The sequence below is a fragment of the Perognathus longimembris genome, chromosome 13, assembly GCF_023159225.1.
Source record: "Perognathus longimembris pacificus isolate PPM17 chromosome 13, ASM2315922v1, whole genome shotgun sequence".
Lineage (NCBI taxonomy): Eukaryota > Metazoa > Chordata > Mammalia > Rodentia > Heteromyidae > Perognathus > Perognathus longimembris.
Window position 1 is genome coordinate 1,154,641 of NC_063173.1, and position 19,021 is coordinate 1,173,661.

The 19,021-nt window shown below is 39.5% G+C and overlaps 1 protein-coding gene across 1 annotated transcript in view; it reads left to right on the top strand.

Moving 5' to 3' along the window:
• Uvrag (UV radiation resistance associated) overlaps positions 1–19,021 on the top strand; it is a 249,916-nt gene that overhangs the window by 139,448 nt on the left and 91,447 nt on the right. The window contains 4 exon segments of the mRNA XM_048360028.1: positions 3,346–3,430; positions 6,288–6,375; positions 7,650–7,710; positions 15,117–15,282. Of these exon segments, the coding sequence (XP_048215985.1) occupies positions 3,346–3,430; positions 6,288–6,375; positions 7,650–7,710; positions 15,117–15,282 (400 nt within the window).

A 19,021-nucleotide genomic window follows, 5' to 3' on the forward strand; every position in this document is an offset into this window, starting at 1 on the left:
AGACCTCCGGGTAGCCAAGTAACCTGCTATGTAAAGAAAGGTAGCACAAGGAAAGAGGATGGAGTACTTCCCTCAGTCACAGAAAATGGGAAGAAGTTGGGGCTTCTGTATGAGAAAGTAAAATAAGTCACCAAAAGCTTTTTATGGGGGGCGGGGGGGGGGGCGGTCGTGGGGCTAAACTCAAGGCCCCGGTGCTATCTCTGAGCTTTTGTGCTCAAGGCTTGTGGTCTACCACTTTGAGCCATTTTTGCCACTTCCACTTCTCTGGTAATTAATTGGAGATAGGAATCTCACGTTGACTTCCTGCCCCGGCTGGCTTTGAGCCATGGTCCTCAGATCTCAGCTTCCCGAGTAGCTAGGATTACAGGAATGAGCCACCAGCTCCCGGCTTTCCCCGAAGCTTTGAAAAGATTATTCATGGCCAAGTATGGGTTCATGTGATACATTAAACAGTAAGGTCACTCACACCTTCAGCATATGCCTTCATTTTATGTTCACAAAGATTGAAGATAGGCCAGGAAAGGAAAGGTGAGGTCTAGTTTTGGAGGAGCGGGGGGTCACTATTCTTGTAAGAAAAACATAATCTTTCCCTTAGAACCACAGTATTAAGTCTCTAAGAGAAGCACTACAGATTCTGCAATTCCAGGGGACAGTTAAAAGCCTCTTGTGCTTGTCAGGAAAATTGCCAGATGCACAAATTACAGTTGGAAACCGCAACATCCAGCTTTCACTAATTGATAGAACGACTAAAAAGAAAATTAGTAAGAACAAAAGATCTTGTCATGTTCATGGAGTGGAGCATGTGTATAAATTAAAGCTTCTCAGAAGCTTCTCGGCGAGGGTTGTAGTTCATGATTACTCTGGGAAAGTTAGTAAGATCTCCAGCTCAACAAATAAGCCACTAAGTGCTGGTGGCTCATGCCTGTAATCCCAACTACTCAGGAGTCTGAGATCTGAGGATCGAGGTTCAAAGCCAACTCAGGTAGGAAAGTCTGTGAGACTCCTATCTCCAGTTGACCCCCAGAAAACCAGAAGTGGCGCTGTGGCTCAATTGGTAGAGCACTAGCTTTGATCAAAAGAGCTCAGGGACAGCGCCCAGGCCTAGAGTTCAAGTCCTGTGACTGACAAAACAAACCAACAAGCCACATGTGGTGGTTCATGCCTATGATAACAAAATGCAGGAGATTGAAGTATAAGGATTAGGGTCCAAGGCTGACCCCAGGCAAAAACAGACCCTGTCTGAAGAAATAACTAAAGCAAAAGATTTCCAGGTATGATTCAAGCGACCATTAAACCAAACCTTCATACCACCAACAAACAAAAAAACTTCACCATGCAATAATACTATTTCTCTGAGCCATGCAGAATATACTTTTGCCCAAGTAAACATGAAACATTCATTAGAATATATTTGGTACCATAAAAAATACAAAATTATTAAAATTTTACAAAGCTCGTTCTCTCGCCAAAGCAGAAATAAAGTAGGTGGCTAGAAAAATTCATCTGTTTGATTGCATTGCATACATATAAGAAACCATGGGTCAAAGAAAAAATAAGGCAAATTAGAAAATATTTGGAGTTGGATGAAAATGGATATCTAAACATTTGGAGGCATGCAAGTTTAGAGGAAATTTTATAGCATTTTAATAACATTTAAAAAGAAGAAGATCAGCAATTGATAATTAAACTTGTTCTTTAACAGAAAAAGAATAAATTAAGTCCAATTCAAGCAGAAGGAAGGAAATAATAAAGGGCAGAAATCAATGAAACAAATAACACAAGAAACATTGGATAGTGCCAAAGCCAGTTATTTGAAGAGATCACTAAAATTGTTAGTCTGATGTCAGACTGACCAAGTAAAAAGGAAGACATACAGATACTATTATCAGGAATGACAGAAAGGAAAGCGATCATAAGCTGACACTTCACACACGATGGGCACACGTTACAAGGACACTGGAGACAGACGGGAGAGAGTTTCAGTGGTGAGATCCCTAATGATTCTATACAGTCGCATAGCATGCAGAGTTACTCCTCACCTTATTGAGAATTAAACACTCACCTTAATATCTTATGAAATCATGAAGATGGAGATTTGGGGGAGGGATTAGGAGCTAACGAAGATAGTGTTCCTTCACGAAGTTTTGTTTAGGACATGTAGTTTTCCACTTACTGGTCTTTAAAGTGTAACTGAGAGAGGAGTATAATATCCACGTAGGTATGCATTGGCAAAACTGCTCAGGATTGGAGTGTGGCTCAGTGCTTGAACACTCGCCTAGCCTGCTCAAGGCCCTGGGTTCCATGGCCCGCGCCGAACACTAAAACTACTCAGGTGGTGGATATTGTGCTCAGATAAACCTACTTTCTATTCTTCCTATAGGAGAAGAGTTTTTGGTATCTTTTCTTACTGGATCACAATTCATGGAACCCAACTCCTTTGTAAATAATATGAAATTTTGTGTATTGGAATCTCTATGGTGAAGGACCTCTGGTGTTAGAAGCAGGCCTGGATTGTCATGAATGTAAGAAGCTCTCATTTTCTCACAGCAGGAAGATGTAAAAGGATTTTATGATCACAAAATTGGGGTTAAAAAGTTGCTAGAAACATAAAACTTAGGCGTATAAATACAAGTATTAATCATTAGAATGCTAAAACAAACACTTAAAGGAAATTAAATGTTCTGTAATGGGATTGGTATATGAGGGTATCAGATAAAATGTGGAATAGTCCTATAATCACATCTACGGAGTTAAGTTTTATACAACTATAACTTCAGACTGTCAACATGTAAAACTGCTTATGACATAATATGGAAAAATCAGAATACACATTTCCTGTACCCTGTGATTTTTCACTAAAACTACTTATATTTATGACCAAGATGGAAGTTCATAAAAACTACTTGTATGTATGAACTATATTATAGTAATCAAAAGGCAGATATTTTTTCCTGCGCTACACTTTATATTGCAGTAATGTTCTTACATAGCATTTGTGGTTGAGAATAAATTAACTGGTCTTTTTTTAAAAGTAAAGTCTGAATTTTGAGATCTCATCAAGGTTTCTTGGTCAGCCCTCCAAAAATCTGTGGGCTGAGAGTACTAGAATCCTGCTCTTGAGCTCCTGCAAGGGGCTGGACTTGTATGTAGAGTGAGTCCGTAGGAAGTTTGTTCTGGTTAATCCCTCCAGGGACCTTACACTTTGTGCTTTGCTTTCTGACCTTTCCTTTCCCTCTCACAATTAGGGAACTGAACTGGGCTCTGCCACAAAGGGCATGGTTGAGCCGTCCTGTCAGTGTGCAGTGTCACATCTGGAATTGTCTCCTTCCATCTCTCTCTCTCCAGGCAGCACATTTTCAACGGAGCACGTCAAGCTTCAACTCCAGAAGGAATCCCTGGACGAGCTGAGGAAGGAGTGCACTGCCAAAAGGTAAAGGCCGCACCGAGAAAGGCCGCTCCGAGCGTGAGTCGGCCCTCCTGGCACGTGTGGAGGTGGATTGGAAGTGTTCGCTGGTGTTGACGCACATCCCATTCATCTCAGAAGGCCGTGTATTTATTCCACCAATATTCATTCATACTTATTGTGTGCCATGCACTGTGCAGGAAGCCAGTTACAAAAGCTCCTACTCTGTCATCATAATCAGAAACACCAACATTGTTGTAGCTTCTCAGGACCTACAGCACTGCCGCTTACGATGGGAATCTTCCCCTCTTCCTGTCTCCTGCGTGCAATTACCTTTACAGTTTTTATTTCAATAATTTCTTTAGACTAACTCCTTTCTCTCTCACTTTCTGTCTTCTTCTTTCTTTTTGCTATTTTGGTTTTGGTAATGTAGGGATTTCAAATTCAGGACATAGTGCTGCTCGGCAGCCGTTCCTGCTTGAGCCCTGCCTCGGGCACTTTTTGTGCTGGCTGTTTTTGAGATAGGATCTGCGCTGCACAGGAGTGGTCCTCCATTATTCTGCTTATGCTTTATACATAGCTGTAATGACAGGCACGTGCCACTATACCCAACTTTTTCTTTTGAAACAAATTTTTTTTGCCCAGGCCAGCAAACAATCATAGCTCTAGTCATGATTATTCCAAGTTTAGCCTGCGAAGTAGCTGGTGACATGGGCATGAGCCACTGGTACCTGGTCCTGTTTGTATTTCTTGGAGATTTTCAGATGACCTCAACAGTGCCTAGTAGGACAATGTCTAGAGAGGAATTAGATCTCGGAACCCTCAGACCCTCCATCGCTAGCTCATTTTTTATGCACTGTCAGGCCTTTCCTCTTAAAATGCCATTCTTTTTTCCTCTTCTTAACATGATGATTCTTTTGCTAGTTTTCAAATACCCTTCAATAGGAAGTTTGACATTATACGACTATGGTTAATTTTAGTTTTTCTCTTTATTTTTCCTACTACATTCTTTATGCATTATCACCTCTTTTCTTTCATTTTCACTTCCTGGAAAGTCCTGCCAACCTACAGTTTTCTTTTAGAAACAACCTTGATAATGAAGGCCTTAAGAATATTAGATCTGGAAAGAACCTTAGATCTTTAATTTTCACAATTCGAAGATGGGAAATTTCTATTTGCCTGGTTCACAGACAACACCAGAACTAGACCCCATTTAATCTTTAGTGCTGTTTAAATCAGAGCAATCAGTGCTTTTCTAATTCTTACATACAACACTGTTGGCACCAGGTTCTCCAGCAAGCACCAATTAATATACTGTAATTTAATTCAGTTTGGACACTATCTACCAAAAGACATGTCTACTTCTACTTGGTTTCACAAGAGTATCATCTCCCACTGATTGCATACAAAGGTCCCAGATTGTAGACCCAACATTTCTTACAAATTTGTAGTTTACTAAGATGGCAAAAGGAAATTAAAAGAAGCCCTAATATTGGCTTCTTTATTATAAGGAATATTGCCAAGGATACAAGTAAACAAGCTGATGGAAGATTCCCAGAGGGCACAGTGTGAGGGCATTCTCCTTGATCTACAGCTCCCTTGCCCCTCTTCATAGAGGTTGATGTGTGGGGCTCTAATGACTAGACCTCTCCAGTGGTCAGTTCTATCTCTAGTCTGTCCTAAGGTTCCCACACTAACCCCCTCATTAGTATAACCTCTGTTATGATCAAATGAGGCTTCTTATGAATAAAAAAACACTTCTGTCACTTGGAAATTTCCGAAGGTTTTAGGTTCTCTGTGTTTAGAATGTAGAACAAACAGCCCATTCATCTTTTAGTATAACCAAGCATTCTGCTTCATTCTACTACAACTTTTTTGTTGTTGTAAAGGCAAAACTTAATTTATATATGTCCGTTCAAAGAAATCCAGATAATCTACAACATTTGCATTCCATCTGGATGGACCTAGAGTATATTCTAAATCTTTCTCAAATTGCTAACAGTTTGGGTAGTTAACTTATTCTGTAGTACTTTATGCTTTTTTCTTTTCTTTTTTTCTTTTGCCAGTCCTGGGGCCTGAACTCAAGGCCTGAGCACTGTCCCTGGCTTCTTTTTGCTCAAGGCTAGCACTCTACCACTTGAGCCACAGCGCCCCTTTTGGCCTTTTGTATATATGTGGTGCTGAGGAATCGAACCCAGGGCTTCATGTATGCTAGGCAAGCACTCTTGCCAGTAGGCCATTTATTCCCAGCCCCTTACTTTGTTTTTTTAAGTAGTGTAAGGGAAGAACCAAGTCTTGTTTTACTTTTTGTTTATTTCTTCTTTTTACTTTATTATTTTTTTAACATTGCAATAGCTTGTTGTTTGAGGTAGTTACAGCACATAGTTGTGAGTCAGACTATTTTAAAGATATACCAGATGTATCTTTCTTCAAGTCAAATTGGCTTCACTTGATAACGAATATTAAATCTTGCTTAGTTTAGTAGGCCTCTGCAAATCTTGTTTCCCCTGTTTGTAAGTGGGTATAATAACAGCAACCTACTAGAGTTGTTGAAATAATTGAACAAAGCCATTTGTTTTGCTCCTGCTGTAGAGTAGCAGGCCAGTGAATGGTTATTTGTATCTTTTCATCTCTTAGCATGGTGGTGGGCACACAATAGCTTAGTTTTTGTAGTGTATAACTATAGTATATACATTTAAGTCACCTTAAGGAACAAGGTAGGTAGGACTCATGGTAGTTATTATGCTTGCTTCTTCTTCTGAAAGTCAGTGACATAGTATAGACCAATTTAATCTCCCTCTGCACAAATTATGTAGCAGTAAATGTTAGAAAGCATGCAAGCATATTTTTTTAATGAATGTACTTTGTTTTCTTTTCTCATTAGAGAACTCTTTCTGAAGACCAATGCTCAGTTAACAATTCGTTGCAGGCAATTACTCTCTGAGCTTTCCTACATTTATCCAATTGATTTGGTAAGTTTCAATTTTCTGAGAAGATTTTTCTTTATGAAAGATAATTCCATTTGAAATTCCCTCTCAATGCAAAACTCATTGCTCTGATCTTAATCATATGCTCACCCGTGATTCAGGCACTAATGTCTGTTTGAAAACTTTGATCTTTTAAAAATATTGATTGGGTGGTAGGACTACTCCTAATTTCTGATTTCTTTATTATCTTTGTATTCATCCTCGTTATCCTCTAGTAACTTTTCTGACAATATCTGCAGGTATATGTATACCGCTTTTACATTAGTAATTGTTAATTAATCTGTACGTACTCATTTTTATTAAGAGATTGATAGGATAACCATCTATATTTTTAAGATGAATACAACAAGTAATCCACCAGGGAAAGTGTTTAGGATTTTCCTTAGAAAATGAGCTTGGCGGTGCCTGCCTATAATCCCACCCACTCAGGATGCAGCGGGAGGAGGGTAATTGTTCAGGCTGCAGGCGAAGCATGGGACTCTGATCTGGAAAACAAACTAAAAAGCAAAAGCGTCGGGGTGGGACTCATAGAACACTTGCTGAGACCAGAGTTTAATCTCCAGTACTGCCCCAAAATATGTCAAATTCACTAAATTTGATGGTTCTTTTGCTAATGGAAATAAATACATTAAAAAATTGATTTTCAGGGAAGAAGCCTAATATAATTTGAATTTTCTCATCTATAGATAGCAATTAACCAGAAGATATCTCTCTCTATATGTATATCTATATCTACCTATCAATCAATATCTAATAGATAGCTAGATGGATAGCTAGATAGATCGGTCTTTAGGGATGAGGGGTGGTACTGAGGCTTGAAACAAGGGCCTGACCACTTTTAAGCTTAGGCTGGCATTCTTCAGCTTCAGCTACAACGCCACTTCTGGCTTTTAGCTGATTAATTGGAGATAAGAGTCTCAGTAGACTTTCCTGCTGGGGTTGATTTCGGAGTCGCTAAGATTGTAGGCGTGAGTCAGTGCTGTCTGGCTTAGAAGATTTTTTTTTATGATGATAATTTATTATGATATTTCCTTGGACATGTTTTTATTACAATTTTAAATACCTATCTAAATTCAGAAAGATAATGTAGTGAGAGCACATGTGCTCTTCATCCAGCTTCAACAGCTAGGGTATTGTTTTGAGTCTTAGACAGTACTACCTCTGAGTCAGCCCTGACCTGGCAAATTCTTAGAGAACTGGCTTATCATTTCTTTGCTTTGTATACATAAAAATAATTTTATTCTTTGTTAAATTCACAGAATGATCATAAGGATTACTTTGTATGCGGTGTCAGGCTACCTAATTCTGAGGACTTTCAAGGTATTTTATTTATTTTTTTACCTCAAAAGATAGATGTGTCTATATATGAGTCATCTTAAAATGTTTTATGCCTACTAGCACTTCGTCCAAAATAGTTTGTCACCTTTTGTCTTTTTCAATTGGAAATATAGTCAGATTTCCTAGTTTGATAGAGAGAGCTAATAAAAATATTTAGCTTGATCATGAAAAAGCAATTCCCGAATCTTTTACTTAAAATTTAAAAGAAAATCATTTTTAAATGGGGTTTAAGCAGACCAAGGAGTACAGTGGTTAGGAGTTAGTAACAGGCTTCCTATCCTTTGGGGTTGAGTTCCGTGGGGAAACATGTGCGGTTGGAATGAACAGCAAACATGAGTCTGTTCTATTGTTTACAAAGCCATATTCTAGCTACCCAGAAAGGTACTTAAAAATTTAATACTGTCACATCTTCATTACTATAGGTTTAATTTGTTGAGTTGTCATTTCTTTCCTCTCTCACATTAAAGGCACTATGACATGTGATTCATAATAATTACTATATTTAAATTGTGTTTGCTTTCTTGATTTCTTTCCAGATATGCCAAACAGAGCTGATTATATTTATTATTAACAATAAAATGACAGTGTTAGCCTAAAGGATCCTTTGAGACCTTCTAAATATCTTAATCTATCTTATTCCCAAAGGTAGCATATAGAGTACTTATGTGTGAAGAAATTATTAAAGAAGAGAGCATTACTAGTTTTGGTCAGGACTTAGGAGAATTTTCCTAGAAAGAAACGATTGCTCTTTGTGGTTCTTCAACACTCAATATTATTTTAATTAATGCCCTTACAAGAAGTAAGTCATTACGGCATGATACAAGGGGATGACAAACCAAGCATTTCAAAATCTATTCCTGGCTTGGTTCCTTTCTATCAACCATGAAGTTTAGAACAAATCATACAACCCTTTGAGTTGACTTCCCAAGCAGTGCCCTGCCTGAGATTCGTGATGGCTGTAAGAGTGAAGTGAGATGTAACCGTAGCTGTAAAAGCAACAGATTTCCGCCTTGCTTGACAAATCCAAAGGCAGCCCCTGAGAAAGTGATATTCAGTAACGTGCTTGGGGGTAAGAGCTATCTAGTGATCTATCTGGGGTTTATGTGGCCTGTGACACTCAAACCTCTGTACATTGTGCCAGTGTGCTTTGGTCTTAATTTTAGGCAAAGTTGTGTCGCCTTGAAGGTCACCGTTTGTCATTTTCCCTATTCATTCATTTGAAAAATAAAAAATAAACAACTAGCAGTCACCTATAAGCCAGGCACTTTGCTAGGGCTTGAAGACATAAGAATGAAGAAAGCAAAAGCACATGCTCTTTCCTTCTGTGACACGTTGAAGAAGACAGCCAATAAACAGGAGCTCATTGACAGCTTCTTAATAAAACAATGTCCTATCATAGAGAATGAGTGGACCAACTTCAGATACAGAGTCAGAGGAGAGAGACCTCTGTAAATGAGAAACGTCATGGAGGTGGGGAAAGCTAAAAGCTAATTATACTGCTGTTAGGGGAAGACTGCTGGGAGAGAGCAAGAAGCACAGAGGTCATGCACGACAAAGGAAGAATGAGGTGACATGCTTACCAAACTCAGGGTCAGGGGTGTGGGGAAACAAGCTTGTACTGTAGCAAGTCGAGTACGCTCAGCTTTTTTGCCTGTAAGTCGAGATAAATATTTTTAGCTCTAGTTTATTATGGTAGAATGAAGTGACATGAGTTTTTCATACAGGAAATACTTATAAGTGAATTACAGAGGAGGGAAGAAGGGAAGGAAGGAAGGAGAGAATGAAGGAAGGGAGGAAAGAGGGAAGGCAAGGCAAACATGAAGGAAGCGGGAAGACAGGAAGGAAAAATGGGGCAAAGGGAGAAGGGAGCTAGGAAAAAGATAGGGAAGGAAGGAAGAGAGAAAGGTGGGACAGGGTAGACCCGACCTGTGTGGTTGGAACACGGTGTGTATAGGAAGATTTACATTAGAGGAAGGAGGAGAGGTCAGTCAGGGCCGGGGGGCCACTCTGAGGAGTTTCTGTTTTGTTCCCAGTGAAGTGGGCAGTCCTGAGGGCTTAAGAAAGGACCTGGCCTGGGCTCAGCTATGCTGTCAACTGTCACTGTAGCTGCTAACGAAAGAATGATCTGGAAGGAGCAGGAAGAGAAACGGGAATAGCATTAGTGGTGTGGCCTGTTACTTTAATCCACTCAGGGAGGTTTCTTGATTCTATTTTTGTTTTCTTTGAAGTGCCTTGTTACCTAGATTTTCATAGCTTTTATAGCTGTCTACACTTGTAATGTCTAGTAAGGTGGGTACACTCCTCTTACCAAAAAAATTAGTGTAGCATTTTAACACAGTTGCTATAAAATGAAATGGGAAATTACATGAATATTTAGTTTTCTTGTAAGATCCCATCACTTCTCCATACTTCTTGGAGTCAGCAGTTTTATGAAGCATGTATGGTAGTATTGGACTTAAAAATCCAGTGTAGCATTCTGCAAGGTACTGAGTTTAAGTGCTATGTCAAGGGCTAACTGTATACCAGGAATTAAGGCATCCATCCAGTCTCAGGGGGATTGTATTCCTATCTAGGGCATCAGATTTATAATCAAATCAATCAGGAACTATTTGTTGAATCCCTAGTGTCTCATCAGGCATTTAGAAGTTTATACCAGGTATGTGGAACATGAAGAAGTAGAAATAGTTCTACCAGATGGGGCTCGGGAAAACCTTTATATAGAACCAAAGATGCCTGTGCTTTCTTGAGAGACAGCTAACCCTTTTGAAAAAAGGGTAAGTTGACAAATAGAAATGTAGTAACAACCATACATGACACTATCACATTGATTACTTTAATTCTTGCAATTGTGAGAATCAGTTTCTTTTGTGAAGAAGAAAATACTTCTGGACTGTTTTTTAAAGTTAAGGAAAACCAAGACCTAGATTAGTTGTGTTTTCCAAGGTCTCATATTAACCAGTGGCAAAGCCACTGGTGTGCCTGATTCTAGGGTCCATATGGCTCCTCTCGTGGTGAGGTTTCTTCCCTTGCCTCTCCCGTGTTTTTGTATCCTATAGCAGCTGTGCTGTGGGAGAATCTAGTGTAGGAACTCCCAAGACTGCTTATCCCTTAATTTCCCTGAGACTCTGCTAAACAGGCTTTACATTGTGTGACTCAGTACTGCTTGGAAAACTCTACCTGGGCTCCAACTTTATTGCACTTTTCTAAATGGGTAAGTTATTGTTAGAATGTTCCAGCAACACCTGGACACAAGGAGAGGTAATTGTCCAGCCAAGGAGTATTCATCTGAGTTCCACTGACTGAGAGGTTTAGTTGTAGAACAACAACAACAAAAGACAATGTTTGTGCTTGTGTGTTTTTAAGTAATCCATAACACGAGAGCCTTTTGCGGTAATGAGACCCAGATTTCCTTCTGTGTCTGTATCCCTTTATGCAGGCATGATTTCTTGGAAAGGAGAGTCCATATGTCAAACAGTGTCTCATTGAGAACATGGAATGAGTCCATAGATGCTGTGGCAATGATTAGAGTCTTAAATATTTTGTCCTGTCTGGATCAGTGGGTGCTTGGTTCCTTTACAGATCAGCTGCCTCAGTGATTGGGAAGGCAGGATGGTAAGAGCTTTTAGATCACTTATTGTACTTGGATGCATTTGAATGTGAATAGTTTGCCAACATATAAATCAAAGGAACAGCTGAATTAATTATGTTATCATGGATATTTGTGTTTGTGGAAATGATTGTCATAAAAATTACAGAAAAACTTCACCTTTGAGTGGTTTCCTACATTACAAAAACAAACCGTTGTGAGAAACTTTGGCCTTTTGTTTTGCTCTTCAGTCCCTGAAAACATTGTTTGGATTGGTATCTTTGTCCCACACCTGCGTCTTAGGGCTCCCTGGGTCCCCACCCTCCCCTCCAGCCTCCCCACACACCTGCCCTCTGTGACCCTCCTCACCCCCAGAGCGGCCTAAGAACCCCAGCCCTCTGCTCTGCCTTCGGTGTGGTGGACGTCATTAATGCTTACTGGAAAAGCACACCCCAGAGAGCCGCGTTGGGGCTTTGGCAGGTAAAAAGTCTTTCAGATCTTGAAATGTTGGAAACTTTAAACCTTTTGGTTTTTTCACTAAAGTGATTGGCAAGAGAGTGTGACATGGCAGGTTGCATGGCCTGCACAGCCATAATTAACCACATGAGCTCACATTTTCCCACTGGAGGCTCAGTGGTCTCGGGGTGATGAAGGTGACTTCCCTACCAGGAGGTGGTTTTCCTTCTGAGGGCGCTGGAATGCCCCAGGGCCCTGTAATGCTTCACCCGTGGTCCTTTTAAAATACTTTTTAATATGAAGCTGCAGTATTGGAAATCCAACACCGGAGTGTTTAACTGTGAGGCTGGGATGGAGCTCTATGGCCTGGAGTGGGTATTTAATAGGTGGATCAAGGCGTCTTGTGGCCATGATGGTGAGTGAGGATACCCTGAATCAGAGCTGGTTCCCAATATTATTTCATTTTAATTGTTTATTGTTTCTCTTTGGTCTTTCTGACTTCTGTCTGTGCATAGACTTCTAGAGATGCTTTTTGATCTTCGAATATAAGCCAAATTGTTCTATTCACTGGGAAGAGAGGGGGGGAGATGTTGGTTCTTTAAATAAAAATGCGTATGTCATCTCAAAATACGAAAATAAAATTCTTTAATATTATCTTAGTAGTAGTAAAAAATGTAGATTCTTGAAGTTAGTACCAGATAAGCTTTTAACAAAATTCAGTTTGCTTTTAACCTATTTGGAAAACTGACGAAATAAGAGGCCTTTTGCTTTTTCTGGAAGTTGTCAAATCCTTTTCTATAAGGTTTCATAGGAAGGAGAAAGCTTACCATGAAGAGGCATACAATTAGCTTTTCTTTATTCTAAGTCCTCTAATTCCCCTTCCTCTCTGCTTCAAAAGAAAGTTCTTAAAGACCAAATCCTTTTACTCAGAGGAACGTGTGTATGTGTGTATGTGTGTGTGTGTGTGTTTTGTTGGCACTGGGGCTTGAACTCAGGGCCCTGTGCTCTCCCCAGGCTTTCTGGCTGGCACTCTACCCCTTGAACCACATCTCGAGCCTAGCATTTTGCTGGTTACCTGAAGCTGAAATCTCAAAGACTTTTCCATCCAGGACAGCTCCATCCTTTGGGTCTCAGTCTCCTGCGTAGCTAGCGTTGTAAGTTTGGGCCGCCAGTGCCTGGCTTGCGGGAGTACTTTGTGTTTGCTAAGCCTGCTCTTTATAGCGTGAAGGAGGCAGTATTCAGCTGCCTACGAAGGAACCCAGGCCCAGCTGTGACTTCACATCTGTATGCTCTGTGATCACAGCATTTTGAGGTATGGATACAATTCTTCCATTGATCACTATGACTTTGGCCAAGCCCTACCACCTGGACCTCATTATTCTCATCAATAAGTTGATAGTGTCAGATTCCATGATCTCTCTAGGATTGCTTTAGCTCAAATACCATATGACATTGAATTTATAATGTAAAGTACTTTCAGTTTCTAAGACGGTGTGATATATATAGGTTTTGACAGAAGTAAAATGTCGTAGTAATCAAGGGATTTGGATGGGAAGATGTGGCCTCTAAAAATAATTAGGATTCCACTTAGTGAGGGCATGACTTGGTAATCGGTTGAAATGAATGTTGTTGTTTTATTCTCATGAGTTTATTTTGAAATAATGACAGACACTGATTGAGAAGCCTGTTTTTGTCAATCACTATATAAGTGATCAGGGACTCAGACATTTTATGCATTCCTTACTATTAGTAGAAATGTTTGAAGAAACTAAAATAGTACCTGTATCATGTGCTGGGTATATTTTAGGTTCCCACAATTAAATGTTATTTATTATCGATTGTGTTTTTGACCCTAAAGTTCTACAACAGTATGATAGAATAGTCAAGGATAGCGGATTTAGTTTCAGGCCAACATGTTTACCCACTGTACTGCTTTGCACAGATTCTTTAATTTCTTTGAACCTTAGTTTACCTATAAAATAAATGAAAAAGCATTAAAATGGAGCTCATTGTAAAAACTGTTGATGAATGAATGTCCAAGTACAAACTACAAGAAATACAAAGTACAAGAAGAAGACTTTATAATAGTAAAAAAGTTGCTGGTTTTTATAGAATGGCTAACGAGAAACCAGGAACTTCTTATGGTGCCCATAGGTAGAGAATCCACTGAGGAACAGGTAGCTCCATTGGCATTCCTAGCATAAGAGGGTAGTGCATAGATAATTAATTACAAGCATAGAAAACTCAGGACATAATCAAGCTATGATCATCTTAATCACTTTGAGCCCTCTCTTCCCCGCTGGGTGTTCAGATTGTGTTAACCCTTTCAGTGTGAGTGAATGTCACATGTGTGCACATACACTTTTTAAGGTATTTTAGGAATACTGTGCGCCAGGCATTTGCCTTTCTAATGCAGGAGAGCTAGAACTTTCTGTTGTGCTACTCTCAGAAATCCGGATGATGATGATGATGATGATGATGATGCTAAGTTTTAATGTGATTCTCTAAAACTTCTTAAGTGCCAGATGCTGTGTTTGACTGCATGACACATGCATTTCCTCCTATTTACTTCCACCTATGGTGCATGAATAAGAAAGCACGTGAAGAGTGTGGTTTTTAACTTTTACTGTCACTGTTTTAAATGTATCTTCCCTGGTTTCATCTTAAACTTCCCAGATTGACCTATGCAGAGTTGTCTTGATTAGTATCAAAACATACCCTTTAAAGCTGCAATGTGCTGTTTTAGTTCACTTCAAAATGAATGTAATAGTACAGTATTGCAATGCTGCCTACAAGTTGTTAACTAGTAATACATATATATATATATATACACACATATATGGTGGTTATGTAGAATGCTATATTTAAGCCTCTGAGTAATTTTGACAGTATGTAATTGACTGAAGTATTAATATATGGCTGAGAAGGGGTCTGGCGGCATGGATCAAGTAAGTGCTAGAGGATCTGCCTAACAAGTGTGAAGCCTTGAGTTGAAACACCAGAACCCCCCCCCCCAAAAAAAAAACAAACAGCAACAACAACAACAAGCTGCCAAGAAAGAAAGCAATGGATGCTTTGGTACATTAAGAACTCTTTCTTAAGGCATATGTGAAATGTTTTCTCATACACTAATCACTGGAAAATAGCTTTAAATATAATTAATGGATGAAATTTAGTTTTGTTAATCTATTTAGATTTGCATAAAGTTCTTTTAATATATGTAATTAAAATTGTATTTACCACTAAATTCTTATTACCTCTCCCCTGAAATTGATTTTTTTTAAGCTCCTAGCTACATTTATAAGGTAAATGGTTGTTTTCTTTTCCTCTGCTTTTGAATTTACAGCAAAAGATGATGGAAGCATTGCTGTTGCCCTTGGCTACACTGCACATTTGGTCTCCATGACTTCCTTTTTTCTACAAGTGCCCCTCAGATACCCTATAATTCATAAGGGGTCTAGATCAACAATCAAAGATAATATCAATGACAAGCTGACTGAAAAGGAAAGAGAGTAAGTGTCTTTTTTTCCAATGTCTTTAGCACCAAGCCAATTTGAAATATGGATAGAACATATATATTAACAGTACAAATTGTTTCCTAAATTGTTACACCCTTTAACTTCCATAGTGTACACCATTTTCTTTTAGATAAAATAGAAGTGTTTAACTAGATTCTAATGGTTCAACTGTTATACTTACAAAATTTGTTCAGCTTTAGCAAAATTGACTCATTGAAACTTAATGTGCTTTTCTTTTACTTTTGAGGACAAATATATGTCCTGAAAAATATTCACATAGTAGCTTTTCTATGCCACTTAGCAAGTAAAATTGTTAAAAGATTTGCCAGTGGGCTGGGAATATGGCCTAGTGGCAAGAGTGCTTGCCTTCTATACATGAAGCGCTAGGTTTGATTCCCCAGCACCACATATCTAGAAAATGGCCAGAAGTGGCACTGTGGCTCAAGTGGCAGAGTGCTAGTCTTGAGCAAAAAGAAGCCAGGGACAGTGCTCAGGCCCTGAGTCCAAGGCCCAGGACTGGCAAAAAAAAAAAAAAAAAAAAAAAAAAAAAAAGATTTGCCAGAGAGCCAACCAGGAAAAGCATAAAAGGCTTAGCAGTAGATAGAACATAGTAAGAAAGTAGATTAGTCAACTCAATGATAGGTCGGTAGAAAATATAGACAGTGGGCTGGGAATGTGGCTTAGTGGTACAGCGCTTCCTGAGTATACTAGCATGAAGCCCTGGGCTGGATTCCTCAGTGCCACATAAACAGAAAAAGCCAAAAGTGGCGCTGTGGCTCAAGTGGCAGCGTGCTAGCCTTGAGCACAAAGAAGCCAGGGACAGTGCTCAGGCCATGAGTCCATGGCCCAGGACTGGCCTATATGTACACACACATACACACCGTGGAAGTGGAGCTGTGGCTCAGAGTGGTAGTTGCCCAGGGACAGCACCTAGGCTCTGAGTTTAAGCCCCACAACCACCAAGGGGGGGAAAAAAAAAGGGAAAGAAAATATAGACAGTGCCTAACTTATGATGGTTTGACTTAGCATTTTCCAACTTTACAATGGTGCAAAAATGATAAGCTTTCAGTACAAAACATACTTAGAATTGAGTTTTGTGTGCCCCCACGCCAGCAGTAGACAGAATGATGGTTGTGCAATGCTGAGAAGTAGCTGCAGTAAGCTTCTCCCCAGTCATCCGTGAGACCGCAGGAGGACAGCCAGTCCCCTACAGCCTGCTTCGATATAGGAAATGCATGTTGTACTCAAGATGTGTTCTACGTACTCTGTGTTATCAGTGAAGGAACATCTGCATCTTGACCAGAGTGTAAAGGGCAAAGGGATGGAATAGAGAAAAATATAGACAAATCAGAAACAACATTTATGTCTTAACATATGCAAAATTGTAGTCACAGAGAAGCTGGAAAAGTGTGAGGAAAGCATGATTTTTCAAGAGACAATGACATAAGCCTGGTGCTGGTGGCTCATGCCTATAATCCTAACTACTCCGGAGGTTGAGATTTGAGTATCATGGTTGGAAGCTAGACTAGGCAGGAAAATTTATGAGGGTCTTAGGTAATCAGCAAAAAGCTGGAAGGAGAGCAGTGGCTCAAGTGGTAAAGTGCCAGCATTACACAAAAAAATTCAGGAAGACTGCCCAGCCCTGAGCGACAGCATACTACCAGCACAAGGGAAAGATTGAGAGAGGTAGAAAGAGTCAGACATTGAAGTTTAACCAAAAACATCAGACTACAAATTCAGGACAGAATGACTGAGCTGAAAACAGGGAAATTTAAGCAGCTGGAAACCCAAGACAGGGAAAAGGTGAAAGTAGAGTGGATTCATGGGATTGGGGAAGAACAGGGGAGGAGAGCGCAATGGAGAGGGTTATTCAGAATAAAACTTAGTATATGTATATCTAAAATACCATCATGGAACTCCTCGGTTTAATTAGTAAACACTACAAATGACTGACGGGAAAGTAAAGCAGGCTGGGATGTGGGGCCGGGGCACAGGCGGGGGGGGGGGGGGGCTGAGAACCAGGGGCAGGCTGGTGTGTGGGGAGGGGCACAGGAGGAGAGGGAGGGCTACGAACGAGGGTGAGTAGGAATGAATTGGGTTCATGTGTTTAGTTACATGTGTGAAAATAGAACAATTAAATAATGTTGAAATTGTTTGGAAAAGGATTAATAGCATGTGGGAGAGGAATAGAAGGAATGAGTTTGATAGGCATACATTGTGTACACATGTGAAAACTCTACCGTGAAACCTCCCTGTGCAAACTAGGTATGCTAGTGCAAACATTTTCGAGCAGCTAGAGAAAACAGACGTGTTAGTATTCAAAGGTTTATAAGACTAAAAGCTGAATTCTCAATAGAAACAAAGGAAGCCAGAAGGAATGCAATGACATTTTAACCTACCTCTAATTCTTATTCTTACCTAATGAAAATTTCCTTCAAAAAGAAGGGCAAATTAGACATTTCAGCTCAGAACAAAAAAGAATACATCCTGGAAGTTTACACTAAAGTACATATAGTCAGAGGAAATCTCTCAGCATCGGTGCCTGCTATACAGAATACAAAGCCTATTTTGCTTTTAAGATAAACTTTAAATGTTAGAACGTAGAACTATTAAAAGTAGCCAGGTGCTGGTGGCTTCCATAGCTTCTCAGGATGCTGAGATTAATAGAACTAATAGACCAGCCTGGGCAGAAGAGTTCGAGAAACTCCATCTTCAACATGTCCAGCAAAAAGCAGGGCTGGAGATATTACTCAGACAGTAGAGCATCAGCCCAGCAAGCAAGCCAAAGTAAGCAAAAGGCTGAACTCAAACTCTGTTTTTATTAAAAAAGAGAAATATCGAAAGTAAATTGCATAAAGACTAGAAATATCCGAATGAGATGTAATATAGTATAACTATCTTAATATCTGACAATGTAAAATTTGAGGAATTTAAGTAAAATGGAACTTTCTTCTATGATAATATTTTCAATTCCAAGTATAAATATATATATATTTAAAAAATCAGGAAATAAAAGCAAAAATAGATCATTTAGTTCTCCACCTGAATCCAGTACCAAACTATTAGTGAAGTGTAGGAAAGTAAAAGGAAGGATATAATAAAGATAAGGCGGGGTTGGAGGTTGGGGTTCAGGTGATAGAAAGCCACAATGAGCAAGAAGTCAGATAGTCTGAGTGTCAGTCTCAGACAAAACAAGAGATGAGGACAAGAGGGCACATTAAGTAGACGACTTTGCAATGGGAAAGTAGTGAATGAAGGCAAAAGCTGTAGTTCTTGAAACAGATGGGTGATGGATAAGCCCGAAGGCACATCCAGAAGCAGAATAGGAAAAACAAAATGAAAAATAGGATGAGTAAAGAAAGAACAAGAGGGACTGGGAATGTGGCTTAGTGGTAGAGTGCTAGCCTTGAGCAGAAGGAAGCCAGGGACAGTGCTCAGGCCCTGAGTGCTAGCTAGCCCAAGGACTGGCCAAAAAAAAAGGAAGAACAACATTGCAAATAAACATGCAGACATTTGAGGATATGATCTTATGGACAATTTTATTTATATTTAAATTTATTTCTTGTAGGTCGTAGGGCTTAAATTCAGGGCCTGGGCACTGTCCTTGAGCTTTTTCTCTGAAGGCTAGTAGCACTCTACCACTTTGAGCCAGAGCACCACTTCCTGGACAACTTCATTAATAAATTTGAGATTGAAATCAAATGGCTAAAATTTAAATTAAATGGCTAAATTT